General features: G+C 34.6%; 1 protein-coding gene across 10 annotated transcripts in view; it reads right to left on the bottom strand.

Moving 5' to 3' along the window:
- Positions 1 to 7785: 7785 nt before the first annotated feature.
- The window catches only part of LOC136848220 (caskin-2-like), a 640470-nt gene continuing 629214 nt past the window's right edge, over positions 7786 to 19041 (bottom strand). For all 10 annotated transcript variants that reach the window (XM_067120563.1, XM_067120562.1, XM_067120560.1 and 7 more), the window contains one exon: positions 7786 to 10333. In XM_067120563.1, coding sequence (XP_066976664.1) covers positions 10225 to 10333 — 109 coding nt within the window. In that variant the 3' untranslated portion in view covers positions 7786 to 10224. The remainder of the gene's footprint in view (positions 10334 to 19041) is intronic.

The raw sequence follows: 19041 nt of genomic DNA on the forward strand, positions 1-19041 counted from the left end.
CTAGCCAAAACAAAAGTAGCGCTACTGCAAATTTCAAAATTCTAGCTGCCGGTTAATAGAGACTAATAGCTATGTAATTACTTGGTAAGTATAAATAAAACTTTATTTTATTATAAAAATGCCATGTTTATGATCTAGATAAGGTGTTAGGGTTGTTTGTATATATGAACATTCAGATTTTTTACTGAAGAAACATATTGCATCTTCAGTACAAGTAGGCCTATGATATTGGAAACATTGATTTTAGCCAGCCGAGAGCTAGCTGTGCTTATTGTCACATCTACCTAAAACCTACGTTGGTAATTGGACAGATGAAATGACAACCACTATAATTATGAATACTGAATAGGTGCAAGGACTTTAAGTAGAAGGGTCGAGCACTATTAGGTTGGAAAACAAGTCAGGAAAGAGACAGGTACATGGGGCTCTGTTAAATTACAACAGAATAGGAAGTCCAACGTATGAGTGTTATATATACAGTAAACCCCCTGTATTTGTGCTCTCACAATTCACGGACTCACGTATTCATGGATTTTTCTGCGGAACGTATCTACCAGTTATTCACGGAAAATTTGCCCATTCGCAGTATCTATCACTGGGAAATATTCACTAATTTTCATCTCATTTTCATGACTAAATGCACTTTTGTGATAAAACTGTTAAAATACTCAGGTAATGCTTGAGTTACGATAATTCAACTTAGATAATTCGATTTTGCAATGGGGTAAGCAATTAATACCGATATGACAATATTATTTATAAAATATTTATGAATTTCGCGCGGGCACAGGCAGCAGCGTAATCAGGCAGCAAGAGAGACCAAATTACAATAGACTAACTTTCCTCCACCTCTTTATCCCATCTTCTAGTTAAAAAGTAAAAGAGAATGATAAAAGTATTGTTAGTAACGTTATACTCTTGCGTAAATGCGTACAGCCATAAACAACCGACCGAGAAACTTTTGTTTTGCTTATAACCGAATCAGATGACAACAGCCGTTTACCTGGTATTTCAGCCATCGTATGGTAATAAGCAATTAGTGTAGGTTATAGTACAAATGGCGTTAAGTAGAATAGGACTGATATATTTTTACATTATACCCTTATTCACTATGGATAAAAGATTGTCAAGGAAATATACTGCTAAATTTAGGCTGCAAGTTGTAGTTGAAGCTGAGAAAACAATGTTCAAGCTGCCAGTGACTATACTGTAAATTATTGTGCATTGGCAACGTGGATGAAACTCGATCGTATTTAAAATTGGAGAGAAAGTATTTTAATCAAAACTACTGGGCATGAAAGCACACATTACTGTTATTTTTTCACCGATAAACGATAAATATGTAAAGCTCGTATTATGATGAAAGCAAGTGAAAATAGCGAACGGAATCTTGAATTTTTTACTCAAAACAAACGCCCCCAAACAGCCATCATCATTCGTCATCTATTAACGAAAATAATAGATAAATTAATTTCACAACGAGACGTATTTTAGTTATATTTCGACTTAAAAACACTTCATATAACAAAAAATAACCTTGCCCCATGCAATTTCACAACGAGACGTATTTTAGTTATATTTCGACTTAAAAACACTTCATATAACGAAAAATAACCTTGCCCCATGCAATTTCACAACGAGACGTATTTTAGTTATATTTCGACTTAAAAACACTTCATATAACGAAAAATAACCTTGCCCCATACACTGTAAATAAAATATCTAGAAATTCATTTACGCCAACTAGAAGCAAGAAAAGCGCTCTGAACTGAATTAAATACAGTGAAATAAGCACCGCATAAATGATTTCCAAACCAAAACATTGAGATACTATGACCGCAATTTATAATACGAAAGCAATATAAGAATATGTACAATATTGTTGGATACAGTGAATTACGGCATAACATTTTAAAAGATCCATGGAAAAGATGCATATTTGTTATGTTGACGCTTGTATAATATGATATGTGAATATAGAGCTCAGTATAATGTAGGCTATGCTACCGTTTATGTATACAATATACCATAGTGTAGGCTAAGCTAATTCTTGTTTGTTATTCAATTTCACTTTGCATGAACCTCCAGAATTAGACAATAATTACTATACCGTGTATGTATAGAGTATACTTTATAGTGAAGGCTAGGCTACCATATATGTATACAAGGTACCGAATACCCTAATGTAGGCTAGGCTATGTTCGAGATACGTTTTGGTATTTCTTACGTTTTTTCAACAAATGATGATATTTTTTGGAACCTAGCCCCATGTAAGTAGGATAATACCTGTATAAACATTTTTAGTTTGTTTTGTGTGTGTTTGAACTCAAAATAGGCAGTTCTAAGTGTTTTTAGAAGGGTTCTAAGTTTAGCTATTCGCAGAGGGTGGGGTGTGGTACGCATCCCCTGCGAATACAGGGGATTTACTGTATTTATGAACCATTCCGGAAAGTTTGTCGCAATTTCCTGAGGTCTTAGATTGTGTGAGCTGTGATGGCGAAGTAAGACAAGGAGACGTTGTGCTGTTCCAACAGTCGGGGCTTGAGGAAACACAAACCCCCAGATCTCCCCCAAAAGCCGTTAACTTTTGGTGTGGGTTTTTCAGACCTATGATTGGTCAGACATCCCTGGTAGGAGAAATCAACCAGTGTCCTACCTGAGGGGAAAATGTACAGGGTAAGGGAAATGCCTAGTGTGGCCAGGCTAGCCCGCCGTTGTGAGGATTCTGGCTCTGGCACTCGGAGGGCAGTGACATGCTATTGCCCATCGTCTCGCGCTATTCCGTCGTTGCAGCCGGTTACCGCTAAGTTACTGTAACTTTTAGTTTCATTAGATACTCGGGCTTTGTATAAGTTTTAGATAATACAAATCATTGTTAAATTTACCTCTTGTGTCTTATTTAAGCATGACCCACAGTACTACAGCTGGACCAGTGTAAGTAGATCCCATGATAGGTCGGGGTCATATATATATAATGGTGAAGCAAATACTGGACATAGCTTATTTTGAGGAGAAAAGCACAAAATTCAAACTTGCCTCACCTTTTGTCATAGGTGAAGTATATTACAGTCATCCCCCAGTATTCACGGGTATGCGTACCACACCCACCTGCGAATGCCGAAAACCCCTCTAAAAACGCTTATAATTGCCTGTTTTAATAGTTTAAACACCAAATGTATACCTTAAATGATCATCCTACACCAAATATAACATAAACTATCATTTAAAACACTTTAATATCGTTTCAAAGTCACCTTACAAAATTTTACGCTTAAAAAAATATATGGCTTATAACCAATTGTGAAAACTGTTCAAGTTACCCCCATATCCAGGAACATCCATTTTCTGTGAAAACTATTCAGGTTACCCCTATATTAAGGAACATCCATTTTCTTTCATATAGTATTGAAGCAGTCCCATTTACTTTTTACAGTACTTAGGGGAAATACTGGGAATTTACACATAGAACACCTAAATATTTAATATGCATTGAAAAAAAGTACATTTTTTCAATATTTTGCTGGTTTACAATAATATTAGTATTTGAAAATTAGTATATAATTTTTTTATCATAAAAAAAATGTATTTAGTCACGAAAATAACGTGAAAATACAGTAATTAGTAAACATTTCAAAACCAAAAATGTGAATAATTTAGGGATAAGTTCCACAGGAAAATTCGCGAATAGGTGAAGCTGTGAATCCCGAACTGCGAATAGGCATGGGTCAATTGTACCTTCAAAGTAAACTTCCTTTCAGGTTACTAATGAATGGGATTTTGACATTCCATTTTGGTGCACAGTAGCTTAATCTAATTTAATTTTCTCTCTCCTTAGCTTAATTGTTGATACAATGTCATCAACAGCAAACCATGTACCAAATGGGTAGCAAGTGAAATGGTGATACCTGTTTTCCTGTAGTGTGACTGGTTGCATGTTATTCTGGGATCTCTGCAGAAGCTATGTCTGATGGATGAGCATGGGCAGCCTGCATGGGACCTGTTTATAGAGGCTATTTCTTTGCTACCTACAGGTATATAGACAGGGATGCCAGTATGGGAATTGGGCATTCAGTGACAAACTCTTGTGACATACCCAATTGGTCCATAAGAGAATTAACTTTTTATGTCTGGCAAAGGGCATTACTCTTAAAAAGGCTCTTTTCTCTTTCCACATTCCTAGAATAAAGAGTTCTTCTAGGTCCCACAGACTGGGGTTTGGGGTGATCAAGTTGTTGAGCTCCTCCCATCCCTTTCCTTTTATTTTCGAGGTGGTTCTTAGTTCTCCTCCCTCCTTTTTCATTAAATCTGTAATGAACACCTCAGTTTCTTAAAATCCAGTATAATATAAGACATAAAATAATGCATACAAGGGAGTACAAATTACCCTGCTGTGTATGTTGGCTCTCCCTTGAATCTTGAATTTATTGTATTTACAAAATAAACATTTAAGGTAAATTCTTACATGGTGGTTTTGACAGGCAGCTCTCAAGAGCAAGAGCCTGTGTTGGCACATGGCCAGCATATTCTACCAAAGGCAGCAGCAACTGGTCTCAATCTTACATCCCTGAGAATCGAATTCCAACACTAAACCATTCAGCCACTAGGACAGTTCAGTGCTCATTTTGGCATATTAATACTTATACCTGTTGTGGGCAGGTAAAGTGTTCAAGCTGAAATGAACACACTGTCACTATGGCAATGTCATGCAAAGTCATGCAAAGTATTTCATATATGACATAAATGAAGCTATACTATTGCCCATGATTTACAGAATTTGTACAAACTCATTTGCTGCAAATAAATTCTTAATTCCTCCTTTCCTTTACTTTTTGGATATATTCTCTAATCTGCAAACCAAAAATTCCCGATGGAAATATGTAAGGGAAATTCTTGCTTGTTTCAGCACAGCATTCCTGAGAATTGAATTACACTGTTAAGTTATTCAGTGTCCAAAAGGGTTAAGAATGTATTTTGGTATATGCATAATTATACCTGTTGAGATCAGATAGAGTACTGAAGTTATATAAACTCATCTTCAGTGTGGTGATGTAGTGGGAAGTGTTTTGCTAGTGACTGAAACGATTGAGTACTACTTGTCATGATAATCAGAAGTGATGCAGACCTATTTAAAGCAAGGAATTCGTAAGGTCCAGCTTTTTTTTGGCTAATTTGGTTATGTTCTCTAATCTTCAAACAATAATCCCTAAGGAAATATATGAAGAAACGTGCCTCTTGGTGGCTGAATGGTTTAGTGTTGGAATTCGATTCTTGGGGATGTAAGATCGAGACCAGTTATTCCAACTAAGAGTGTTCTTCATATATTTCCTTTGAGGATAGAGGTTTCCCAGACTGGAGAACATAGCCAAAAAAAAGAAAGGTCACAGGGAAGCAGGGTGAAGAATTCCTTGTGGCTAATGTGGGTTTGCGTAAGTTCTGGTAGTCATGATCAGTACAGTACAATATACCATTTCGGCCTTTAGAAGAACACTTTCCATAACACCACCAGGAAGAGGATGAATGTGTCCAGGCTTATGTGTTGTATCTGACCTCAGCAGGTATGAGAATGCACTGGATCAAAATAAACTATTACCCTTTGTGATGACTGAATAGTTTAACTCTAATGCAATTAACTGGGAAGTAAGAATTACCTAACTGTATTTTCTGTGAGGGTGTTAGGTTCCCAGAGTAAGAGAACATATCCAAATAGATTGTGGAAAGCAGGTGTTAATTTTTTGTTGTGGAAAGCAGGTGTTAATTTTTTGTGGAAACTACGTGTATGCACGTATGTATGATGGATGTTTATGGTAAAAAGACCTTAAAGTTGTTTAATTAGTTGTGTTTCTCTTTTCGGGTGAAGGTGGGGATAATACATGTTAATACTGTAGAAACATCTTTAAGTTGCTTGATTGCTTATATATTTTCTTCCTTTTTTGCGTGAGGATGGGGATAATACAACTTTCAGTTTTCATGTGCAATTTTAGTACATTACTTGAATTAAATGGAATGTCAAATATATACTGCAAAATCCAGCCAAACCTGAGAAACATGCATGGATATATGCTAACCTCAGAATTTAAAATTGTCTTAGCATAGGCTCATTTTGCCCTTAGGGGTGACCCTTTGGTTTGTTTAAATCTGGATGTTGCTTTTCATATGAGTCTGTGCAGTGTAATTGCATTGTATCACAAATTTCCATAGTAGGCTACTCAGCAGTATCAAAGAAAATAGGACAAAAGAGCATTTTACTTTTAGTTTGACCAAAATTGCTGTCAGAACACATCTGAAATTTTAGTTTAAAAATCGACACTCAGAAATACAAATAACTGTACATGGGATTTAAGATTGTTTTAGGTTGGTTACTGCAGGCTTGGTAAAATCTCCCCTCCCCCCCAAAAAAAATTTACTTTGTTGTTTTGCAGAAACATGGAATTGCTATAAATCATATACCTGTATTAGCCTACCTTTCCTTGTTGTCTCTTCATAACCGGGAAAAACCATGCTTATGATGGTAATGTAGTTATAATTAATATTTTTTGAAATGAATCCAGAATTGGATTTAAAAGACTTGCAGGTGCTTATATGACAAAAAAATAAGTGGTTTTGATAGCGTTGCTCACATGGGCTTGCAGAAAGGCAGTACAGTATACCTGTATTTAGAAGTGTTTGCAGTGCAAGCAAGCCGAATACTGCAAAATGCCTGACACAGCACCTATGTGGCCTGCTAATTGGCTGTAATTTATTCTGTAGTGGATAAGAGGGATATATTTGGCCCGAGCCTTCAGATGATGCACATGCCTAACTACAATTTGTGCAACTTTTTTTTATAAGAAACATTACTAGTTCAGTGTTGTATACAATCATGACCAGTTTCATTCCTAAAATGGCTGTTGTATTGCTTTCAGGGTCATTCACTGATAATAGGCTACATGTTGAAAATTGTAAATACACTTCAGAGTGATTGTATCGCCAGGGGGAATACACACAATACAAAATGTTCTAGTGACTTCATGGAGGTGTTTGGGTGTCTGTTTTATTAGTCATACAGTCTGACCATGTTGATCAAACTGTTAGCACAAGAAAGAAGTTGGAGGCACTCCAATGTCAAAACACCTTTGTAAACACTATAGCTGTTCTGATTTTTTCAAAATGAAAATTTATGTTGCAGGGTCTTGCACTTGGAACAAGAGAGATAAATAATGACCTCGATTTCAAACAACTTAAAATACAAGAGGAGCTTTGACTCCTGGCCGAGACATTACCCAAACCATTTAAGAGATTCATCGGATAGCAAGAGGAAATTAGACCTCAGACCTCGTGAATGGCAGCTCGGTGTTTTACCACTGAGGTATAGCTTAATCATGGCCACACACCCTGCCCCCTTATTATGGAGGTTATGCTGTCAGTGCACCTCATGTGGTGTACTGTGGGCAGTGACCCTTCAGTCCCTAGCTGCAACCTGTTTCAATCCTTTTACATACATTCATATTCTCTTCAATCTTATTTTCCACCCTCCTTTGACAATTGTTTTTACATTATTTTCACACCTGAATGACCTCAAAGGCCCTAGCACTTGGCCTTTGGCCTAAATTTGATATTTCAATCTTAGGCACCCTAGGAAAATAAAAATAAATCTTCTCATTAAGGGCACTCAGCACAAAAAAGGAGGATTGCACCATAAGTGAGAAACAATTGCAACAGTCTTCTTACTACATGTACACTTTTAGCCCATACTCTTTTAAAACTTTCTTCTTAAAGAAAATAGAGAAGGATAATTAACAACAATTATGAAAACACTAAAGGTTATATTTTTGATAGTCATTATTAAGATATATGATGCAGATACAATGGGGAAGAGAAAAGACTAAATGGACACCAGCAAAAGTATTAAGGTCTGACAGCGGCCGTCATAGTACAATAGTATCGGAATTAAAAAAAATAATTGAATTTTTTACCTAACCGTATATAATACACAAAATTAAAAACTACTATAGCATTGGAGCCTACAAAGTAAAAATTCAAAACCGATCTCCCTATACATACTAATTTTCGGTTTTATATCACAATAAGATAACCCAAAAGATCATATATAAGCGATAATGCTGTATTGCTATGAGGATAAATAATGTGTACAAACATTCAGTGCAAATACAGACGACCACTTGTCAATCCTGCCACACTATTTCTGGTCTAATATCAGGTCACTTGGCTAATAGAGCAAACATATTGGCGGCAGATGTAAGCATGAAAAGAACCTTTTCGTTATATGTTTCTATGTAAGAATTGTATCCTACCCATTTCATAAGTACCGAACACTTAACACCAGTTCAATCAAGCCTGTGTTTGTTGTGTCAACTCTCTTGAGTTTTATTGTCAGATAACTGACAACCATTTAACATTGAGATCAAAATGCTCTAGTTAGCCAGCACACTGCCATGCCCCTAGTCATTACCACAGAGGCAAAAAAAGAAAAAAAAAAAAATCATAAAATTCTAGAACTGAGGACATCTGAAAGTTTCACATCTTCAGTTACAATGATAGAGTTGAATGTAGAAATGACTGACAGAGGTATCCCTGTGGATGTGACCAAGTGTTTAAACACAGGATAAAGAAATCTTCTGGGACTAGTGTGGAAAGAAATTTACCCAAGCTATAACTAAAATATATACTGTATTATACAATGATCAATTGGGAAAACTTTAACACAAAACAGGTTAAAGATCCGAGTTATGGTTATGTACTTCAAAATACATGTATATGGCCAGGAACTGATTGTGCTAACAGCTCCATGCTCTTACCACAGTGAGAAAAACCTATATAAAAACTTTTCCCTCAATATGAACTTTCACAGGGCTTAAAAGCTCAATGAGATATATGAAGGTGATGTGAAAACCATATGAAGTGAAACAAATGAAGATTACTAGATTAGATGGCGTGAAACCTCATCTAAAATCACCTCCTCACTTTCCACAACATATGATTTACCATAAACAATGGTCTGTGACTTCCCTAATTATTTACAAGCTCTGTACATAGTTTATTTACAAGAAAAATAAACAAAATATGTTTTTATTCAAATTACATTTTTTTGCACTTATTTTGGCTTAACAGCCATATAAGTGACTAGTACACAGAAACACAATGTGCTTTTCTACCTAGGTAAGATTAGCTCGAGAGGATTACATGATACCACACAACACTTGCTTTTAAAAACAAAATCAACATATTCAGTTACAATATATACCTTTCGTTCATAAGACTATGCTTATCACATCCAATGCACTGACTGAACATATTTTACCACATTGCAAGAGATAACAACTGCAATTTTTAAGATAATGGTAAGATGCGAAAAGAAAGCTAGTAATTTAAATACATCATTCTCCAATGTGAGTTCAGAAAGCTGAATACAGTAATAACACCTCAAAGAAACAAAGCCCTAAAACAATATTTAGCTCATAAGTGCACCTGCTTTATTTATAAGCATGAAAAGGTGATTTACAATGTATCTCCAAAGACATAGTAGGAAAAGTTAACACAAGCAACAAAACATAAATCAAAATGAAGAGACTAAGTGTGGTAAATTTTACGATTGTCTGGTCATTAGAATAAATTACAGTGTCTTGGTTTTCAATGAACACTGCAGGTTTTCATTATACAGTGTTACTGGATTCAACAATCAATGTGCATATTTGGCATTGTAAAAAGCAATATTTATCCAATGGTATAATGTAGCCTCAACCGTTGTAAGATATTTATGTATTATACATATATATAGATATTAACCGGTAGCACAATTAAAATACCATGACATTTTTTCAACATCAAACCTTTCTGGTTTTATAGTTGCAAATGTACCGAGGTAAATTCCCATAAACATGCTCTAACTCTAGTATGGACTTCTTAACAATTTGTGTGTAGTGACAAACAGTCAACATTATAGCACAAGAAACTCCCTAAAATCATTACTGTATTGTTATGGAGCACAGTACATAGTTTCTTCAAGTTTGCTGAATACAGCATATTCTAATGAATTTACCATACCAAAAATTATCTATACAGCACAGACTTTACTAATGCATATTAGTTGATCTTCACAGTATGTTGTGTTTAATCCAAGAATTTTCTAATCGGTGATAAACAGTACAGTATTATAGCCTCTAAATGATTACAGTGACTTTAACTAGGCTTTTTATAGTCCATGACACTAAACACCAATAATTTGTTTTAGTTCTTCAGTACAAGTTCTTGTTCCAACATGGCATCAAGTTCATCGGTTAGGTTGGCTAGCATGTTGCCGATGTCATTTAACACATCACCAGTGCCATCTGGAGAACTGCAGAAGTGGAAAGAAAAGTCAAAATTAATACATGTGAAAAATATTGGATGCACTAGCAATAAATAGCATACAGTTTTTATGTACCTTATAAAATAAGAGCAAACAGTACCATCCAGTTGCTTTAAAACTGAGGTTGCATGTAAAATGCATCCAGTGCATTCACATTTCAGTAAGCCTTTGCATGCATTTTGACTTCAAATAGTAAGGTATTGCTTGAATATTTCATCACATGGTTTGGTGTTTCATTCATCTGCACTTGGCAGGCATAATAAGAACATTTTTCTTTCTGTAATGTATCCCTGAAACACAAGATGCAGTACATGGTTAAAACAACATCTAATATATTTTTAGCAAAATGCAACTGATTTTCTGAGAACCAAACTTTTTAACACATTATCAAAATGACACAGACATTTGTAGAATCAAACTAAATTACAAGACTTTAAAACTTGTATTTTTCTTGCTTGCTTTTGTTCTTACAATATTGGGTGCTTATTGGTACAACAGTGCTATTTTTTATGCATTATTAAAGTGCGTCACAAAGTAGGGTGTCAATTTTCATTTGTACTTTACAGAAGCATTTACAATAAAATAAATATTACACAAAGATTTTAAAGTTAAACAAGGTTAAAAGTGATTAAAAACAGATTTACATGGTTTTTAAACATATACATTGTACTTTTATTATAATACAAGTGTTGGGGTTTTATACACATTTTCATTTTTAATAGATCTTTATACAGTTTTCACTTCATATTTATGTAGGAAATATATACCGTCAGAGATTAGTATTTTAATCTTAATACACAGATATGATTATGGTACTTTTTAACTATACTGGTAAATTCAAGGAAGATCTTTGGAAGTAAGCATGCATTGATGAATAAATTGTTCATAGGGATGTAAATCTCAAGCATGAAACATTTTTACAGATTATTGGTTACCTGAATCTTTGCCAGTACTGTCAGGATAATAGGATGACAGACTTATTTTTCACTATACCCAGCACAGCTTCCGAGATTTTCATTTAATTTGGGAGACTGGGTAAATCATTTTAGAGTAGGGGAAAAAAGAGGTCCTGTTACCCAAGAGGGTGAGAAATCACCTTTCAGGTGAATAAAGGCTCTGCATTTTTTATCCCCCATAATCAGTTTGAAACTTAATTACTCATATTGATGTGTCAACACCAAATCATAGAAGAACAGTGGGTCAGCCTCAACATGAGACATTTGATAGTCAAGATTTATTTTAGGGCAGTGGTTTGTTAGAATTTGTTTTAAAAAATACATTTGTACAAGGATAACCCATCGTTTTACAGAAACCAATGTCAGTTTTAGCTGGAATGAGACAGGAGCTGAGAGTAGCTCTAAAATTGTGAAGATATAAGCAGTTAGGTATTCTTTGTCAAATCCAGCCAGGCTACAACAGTTTTCAGGAGTGTGATGTGAGCAGCGCTCAGTCATAATAAGGCCTGATTACTTCTCAGGTCTAACGTGTAAGGTGGCTACTTAGTTTAGCGTAAAGGGAAAGGTGCTTGTGTTACACAAGTTAAGGTTCAGATAGCTGTCTGGGAAGTCTATGAACATGAGGTAGCTGTATGCATTGAGTAAAATGTAAAAATAAAGTAAAAGAGGTTTTCTGAAAACCACACTGGCAGCCACTACAGTGCTGAGAGAAAATGTCTTGTTTGTTGGAAATATTCTACAATTAGGAGGAAAAGGACAACAAACATTTGGTTGACCATTTAACTGTATTTTCTCAGAGCGTTTGCAGTTTTGAACAGTTCCTGTTAGAGTCATTTGATGCTCACCTCTTTTGTTTAAATTTGCAACATTATACATTTCCATTGCTTTTGTAGTGGTTAATAGTGTAGTTCCATGTGTACAGTATAGCTGTTTGAGTGGTGTCTCGTGTTCATTTTCTTCACAGTTTTACATCTTGGTTGCATATGGGTACTCTTTGCAAGTTGTCATTTTAGGTTTTTCCACATAAATGTTTAAACATAATAGTGACATTTAAATATAGCTGAAGTAGCAAATGCCCAAACTTTAAGAACCTTTACTCTAACTTTCATGGGAACAATCCTCCAAAGTCAAAGGGTTACAACTCCATATGTTGTTGAAGAATAGGCATCAATATTGAGGTCTCAACAGTACAATAGTGATTCATTTCTGTCAGGCCCTGCCAACATTTGAGAGAAAACATTTGGAAGATCCACTACTTGTCATTTTCTTGTGTGGGTAATGTAAATTGATAACCCTTGTATTTGGTGATACAATAAGGGCATTGAACTAATAGGAAGATCACTTTGTTAGCCAAGTTCTGTATGGAAGTCCTCTTTGGAGAACCTGAGGATTCTATTTTGAAAGACGCCTTAGGATGAAGTAGTTTGGTCGACAATATAAACACACGTAGATGGCAGGGATGCTCACTATTACAAAATAATTGCAATGAGACAATTTGAAGAGTGAGAGCTAAAATCCAGCTACTGTCTTAAGAGGCAGTGCTTTGGCAAGTATCATGAAGTTTGATTGGTATTGTTAATTTCCAAAGAAAATAAGAGGGGAGGCCCTTTTTATTCAGCAATGAAGTACTAGAGCAGATAAGAATGACCAATCAAACTTTCACCTGGAGTTCACTTATAAGCCGTCTTTATTGGGGTGAATGTCAATTTTTGCTTTTATAATGCAGATGAGAAATTTTGTGCACAGATTTACGGAGCAGTTAAGGATGATATATCTAACTTTATGCCAGTTTACTGATTAGCCTTCTTTACCGGGGTAAATATCAGTTTTTGCTTTTAATAAAGCTTATGAGACACTTTATGCCTGGAGTTCACTGCTTGGTCAATGTCGGTTTTGGCTTTTATAGAGCAGATGAAACTTTATGACTGGAATTTATTGCTGAGCAAATGTAAGTTTTTGCTTTCATAGAGCAGTTGAACTGCTGAATGACATATCTAACTTTATGCTTGGGGTGTTTACTGACACCTAAAATGGTTAATCTAACAGCCAGAGGTCAATATGGATCAAAAGCTTCATCTCAGTTTATGAATAATTCACTTAACAGCCAGCAGTCAGTGATGACGTATGGATCCCACATAGCCCAGCCGGCGGTCAGTGATGACTTATGGATCCCATATAGCCCGGAGTTAAATGTCCACCTCCATTAGTAAGAATTATGGATCAAAACAGCCAGCAGTCAGTGATGACGTATGGATCCCACATAGCCCAGCCGGCGGTCAGTGATGACTTATGGATCCCATATAGCCCGGAGTTAAATGTCCACCTCCAATAGTAAGAATTATGGATCAAAAGCTTCATTCCAGTTCATGGATATCCATGGCTTACTTTGTTCCATTCGACGAATTATGAAACTTTGTACCAGCATATGAATAATTCATATAGTCAGTTATACCAGTATATGAATAATTGACTATATATATAGTCAATTATGGAACTTTGGAGGAAGAGTTATTATAGGTCAAAAGTTTCATCTCAGTTTATGATAAGCCAGGAGTTGAACTCTCTCCTCTTATTGTTATATCTAAGGGTTGGATGTTGTAATGGGTAATTTTGTAATAGCTGGTACCAGCTTGATTTAGTTTGTCTATAACAGCTGGTACTAATCTGCAAACTTTAATGAACTCTCTCCTCCAATTGTTATATCTAGTTTATGATAAGCCAGGAGTTGAACTCTCTCCTCTTATTGTTATATCTAAGGGTTGGATGTTGTAATGGGTAATTTATGATAAGCCAGGAGTTGAACTCTCTCCTCTTATTGTTATATCTAAGGGTTGGATGTTGTAATGGGTAATTTTGTAATAGCTGGTACCAGCTTGATTTAGTTTGTCTATAACAGCTGGTACTAATCTGCAAACTTTAATGAACTCTCTCCTCCAATTGTTATATCTAAGAGTTGGATGTTGTAATGGGTAAGTTTTTAATAGTTGGTACCAGCTTGATTCGGTTTGTCTATAACATGATTCGGTTTGTCTATAACAGCTGGTACCAATCTGCAAACTTTAATACAGTGCATCAGGATGAAAAGCCATGTCACTTTATCTTGGTCAAATTTGAGAGTCCATGTATAGAAATGCATAGAAAAAGAAAATTTAATTTTTCATGTATTTTTATTTTTTCTTATATTATTTCATCATAAAAAATACATTTCTTTTTCTTTAGTTTCATTTAAATATTCAAGTCTTGTTTATTGTCTTTATTTATTGTAAAATGACTTAAATACATTTCTTTTTCTTTAGTTTCATAAAGTCTTGTTTATTGTCTTATTTATTGTAAAATGACTTAAATACATTTCTTTTTCTTTAGTTTCATTTAAATATTCAAGTCTTGTTTATTGTAAAATGACTTTTGTAATGACTTTTGTATTCAGTTATTATTTAATAATTGAATATTTAATTTTTACCTTCTATATCACTTATTAATTTGGTGTATTTGATTTTTACATTGAATATTTTATTAAGAAAAATTTAAATTAGAAAGTTAATAAAGAAAATTTTAAATTAGAATTTAAAGTTTATTAAATTAGAGATTCTCTGATGTAAATAAGAAACAAAGTTTATTAAATTAAGAAAATTTTAAATTAGAATTTAAAGTTTATTAAATTAGAGATTCTCTGATGTAAATAAGAAACAGTTTAGATATTCTCTGATGTAAATAAGAAACAGTTTAATCTAAATTTAGAAAGTTTATATTAAATTATTTAATACATCTTGAAGTAGTAATAAAATTTGAAGTAATGATAATGATTGTTTAGATATGTGAAATCAATTTTATTAATACTATTTACATTTACAGTTTTAAAAGTGTTGCTACAATGTTGATGAAGTATACGCTGGAGATCATTTCAGGAAATTAGCGTTTTGATGATGCGAATAAGAAATTCAAGTCATAAGTGACGTTGCTGAATGTTCAGTATACGCTGGAGATCATTTCAGGAAATTAGCGTTTTGATGATGCGAATAAGAAATTCAAGTCATAAGTGACGTTGCTGAATGTTCAGTATACGCTGGAGATCATTTCAGGAAATTAGCGTTTTGATGATGCGAATAAGAAATTCAAGTCATAAGTGACGTTGCTGAATGTTCAGTATACGCTGGAGATCATTTCAGGAAATTAGCGTTTTGATGATGCGAATAAGAAATTCAAGTCATAAGTGACGTTGCTGAATGTTCAAAGCATAGCCTACACTTAAGATTTCACACAAGTACAGTATTTTGCTCAGTGTTCAAACTTGAGATCATTTCAATAAACTTCAGTGATGAGAATAAATATTTCAAGATCATTTCACATAAGTACAGTATTTGGCTCAGTGTTCAAACTTGAGATCATTTCAATAAACTTCAGTGATGAGAATAAATATTTCAAGATCATTTCACATAAGTACAGTATTTGGCTCAGTGTTCAAACTTGAGATCATTTCAAGAAACTTCAGTGATGAGAATAAATATTTCAAGATCATTTCACACAAGTACAGTATTTTGCTCAGTGTTCAAACTTGAGATCATTTCAAGAAACTTCAATGATGAGAAGAATTTCAAGTGATAGGTGATGTTGCTCAATGTTCACCCGAGATCATTTCAAGAAGCTACAGTGTTCCAAGTATACACTTCATTTCAAGAAATTAGCATTTCGAATGAGAATGGTTTCTCAAAGTGACAAGTGATGATGCTCAGTGTTCAAAGTATACACTGGAGATCATTTCAACGACGTCAGAAGGAATGAGAAATTCGAGCAAAAACCCAGGATAATTTTGAGATCGTGCCAGGAAGTAATGTTGCTGGATGTTCAAAGTACACTGGAGAATTCAAAATCAAGAAATTAGTTCATTTCAGTGACGAGAAATCTGACTTCACAGCAAAGACCACTGAAATAGATTCCAACAGTAGTGACCATCTTAGAAAACTTTGTATATTTCAGTGATGAGAAATCTGACTTCACGGCAAAAACCACTTAAATACATTCCAACAATTGACCAACTACCCAGGAGAAAGTGGTTGCTTATGTTGCTACAGTGTTCTTAGAAAAATTTGTAAACCCACTGACATGTTCAGCTGTGTACTAGAAAAATTAGGAAAGCCACAGATGTGTTTCTGCAGTAACAACTCTGTACTAGAAAAGCCACAGATGCATTTCTAGAGTAACAATTTTGACCTAAGAATTCTGTTGTCACTTGCAGCATCCAGAAAATAGTTTCTCTAACTTAGACACAAGGACACAAGATCAATGTTTTCTTTTGTGATAAAACATCATATTCATCGTAAAGCACCCAAAACATGAGCTTTTACTCTGACTCCACAGGAATGATATTATTCAACCCAAAGTACGTACTCCACAGGACGGATATTATTCAACCCAAAGTACGTACTCCACAGGACGGATATTATTCAACCCAAAGTACGTACTCCACAGGACGAATATTATTCAACCCAAAGTACGTATTCCACAGGACGAATATTATTCAACCCAAAGTACGTACTCCACAGGACGAATATTATTCAACCCAAAGTACGTACTCCACAGGACGAATATTATTCAACCCAAAGTACGTACTCCACAGGACGAATATTATTCAACCCAAAGTACGTACTCCACAGGACGAATATTATTCAACCCAAAGTACGTACTCCACAGGACGAATATTATTCAACCCAAAGTACCTAATATGTATGTGATAAAAGATCACGTTCAACATGAAGCACCCAGAAAGTGAGCTTCCCCTGACTCCACAGGAAGGATTCTATTCAACCTGAAGTACCTAATATGTCTGTGATAAAAGATCATGTTCAACATTAAGCACCCAGAAAGTGAGCTTTCTCTAACGTATGTGATAAAAGATCACGTTCAACATGAGCACCCAGAAAGTGAGCTTTCTCTAAAAGATCATGTTCTGAGCTTTCTCTACTCCACAGGAAGGATCATGTTCAACTTGAGGCACCTAGAAAGTGAGCTTTCTCTCCACGCCACAGGAAGAATGCTAATCAACTTAAGTACCTATTATAATCAACTTAAGTACCTATTATAATAGTCAGTGATAAAAGATCATGTTCAACTTAAAGCACCCAAAAAGTACGCTTCTCTGACTTCACAGGAAGGATGCTAATCAACCTAAGTACCTCTTATGTCAGTGATAAAAGATCATGTTCAACTTCAAGCACCCAAAAAAATAAGCTTCTCTGACTTCACAGGAAGGATGTTAACGCGAAGTACCATGAAAATTAGGTTCCTGTACTTCCACAGCAGAATTAGAGAAAAGCTGCTGGAATTCCTATGAGAAGATTCTGTTTACAATGCAGCAAAATTTGAAAAGCCACTGATAAAAGATGAGAAAGCTACAAGATGATTCTACAGATTCTACTGTACAGCTAAAGAGATCAAATTAAAGTACTGTAATAATTTCGCAGCCTTACAGTAATTCTAGAAAAATTCGTTTCTATGACTTTACAGCACAACGCAGCAAAATCTGAAAAGCTACTGATATTCCTACAAGAAGATTCTACTGTATAACCAAAGAGATCAGCTTAAAGTACCCTGGTAATCCACAGCATTAATTCTAGAAAATTTAGTTTCTGTGACTTCACAGCAACATTAAAAACCCCTCTGAGGTTCCTGAGAAAATTCTGTACAACTTGAAGCACCCAGAAAATTAAGTTTCTATGACTCCTCAGGAAAATGAGAAAACCTAGTGATGTTTCTACAATATTAACTTCAACCTAATGCTCTATAGTACTGTACCAAAGAAGCCATTAAGAAGAATCTGCCTTACAGCAAAGAAGAATCTGCCTTACAGCAAACTGAGAAATGCTAATTTGCTCTTCCCCAATATAAATGGCAAATTCATTATTTATTTTGTTGATTACAATTTTGACTTGAAGCACCCAGCAAATAGTTTTTTTACAACAATGTATTTTATACAATTTCAGAAACAAAACCACAGTTTAAAGAAATGAAAAGTATCCAATGTGTCTGTTCTGCAAGTCTCCAGCAGAAACTTCTAGGAAAGTGACCTTGCATCTTACAGAGGCAACAAACTTGAAAACTAACAATAGTGACATTGCATACAAGTTAACAAAATCCCAATTATTCAACAAATATACTTAAAGGCGCAACAAAACTTGCTGTATCTAACTTAAAATTTAAACAAAAACAAACTATTACTGTACTATGATACAATTGTACCATGGTTCCTTACCAAACAATTGAACAGTGTGTGCAGGTACTATCTTGTAATAATGTATTTTAAATTTAATTGTGCAACAATGTTCTTTAAATTTAATGTCAGTTACAGAATAGCATTTACAATTATTGTAGTGTACTTTAAATATAATAATTGTAACAATGTTCTTTAAATTTAATGTCACAAAAATATAACTGAATAGTGTATGCAAAATCTGATGGTTTTTTTTAACAGTTCTTTACCAAATATAAATTGAACAGTGTTTGCATCATCTACAGGCTAAAGTTTGAAGGTTATTTTAATATTCATGATAACAACCAAAATACTGAACAATGAACTGCATCAGCAACCTAAATACTGAACAAAGACCTGCATCAACAGCTGACTCAGAAAAGACAGACAGCAGCAGAGTTAACAAAAAAGAAACAAATGTTTGCCATTTCAATAAAGTAAGTTTATAAATGCTGAGTAAATTAGACCCCCCCAAAAAAAAAATGTTTTCCTCTCTT

Source organism: Macrobrachium rosenbergii, chromosome 18 (genome assembly GCF_040412425.1).
Source record: "Macrobrachium rosenbergii isolate ZJJX-2024 chromosome 18, ASM4041242v1, whole genome shotgun sequence".
Lineage (NCBI taxonomy): Eukaryota > Metazoa > Arthropoda > Malacostraca > Decapoda > Palaemonidae > Macrobrachium > Macrobrachium rosenbergii.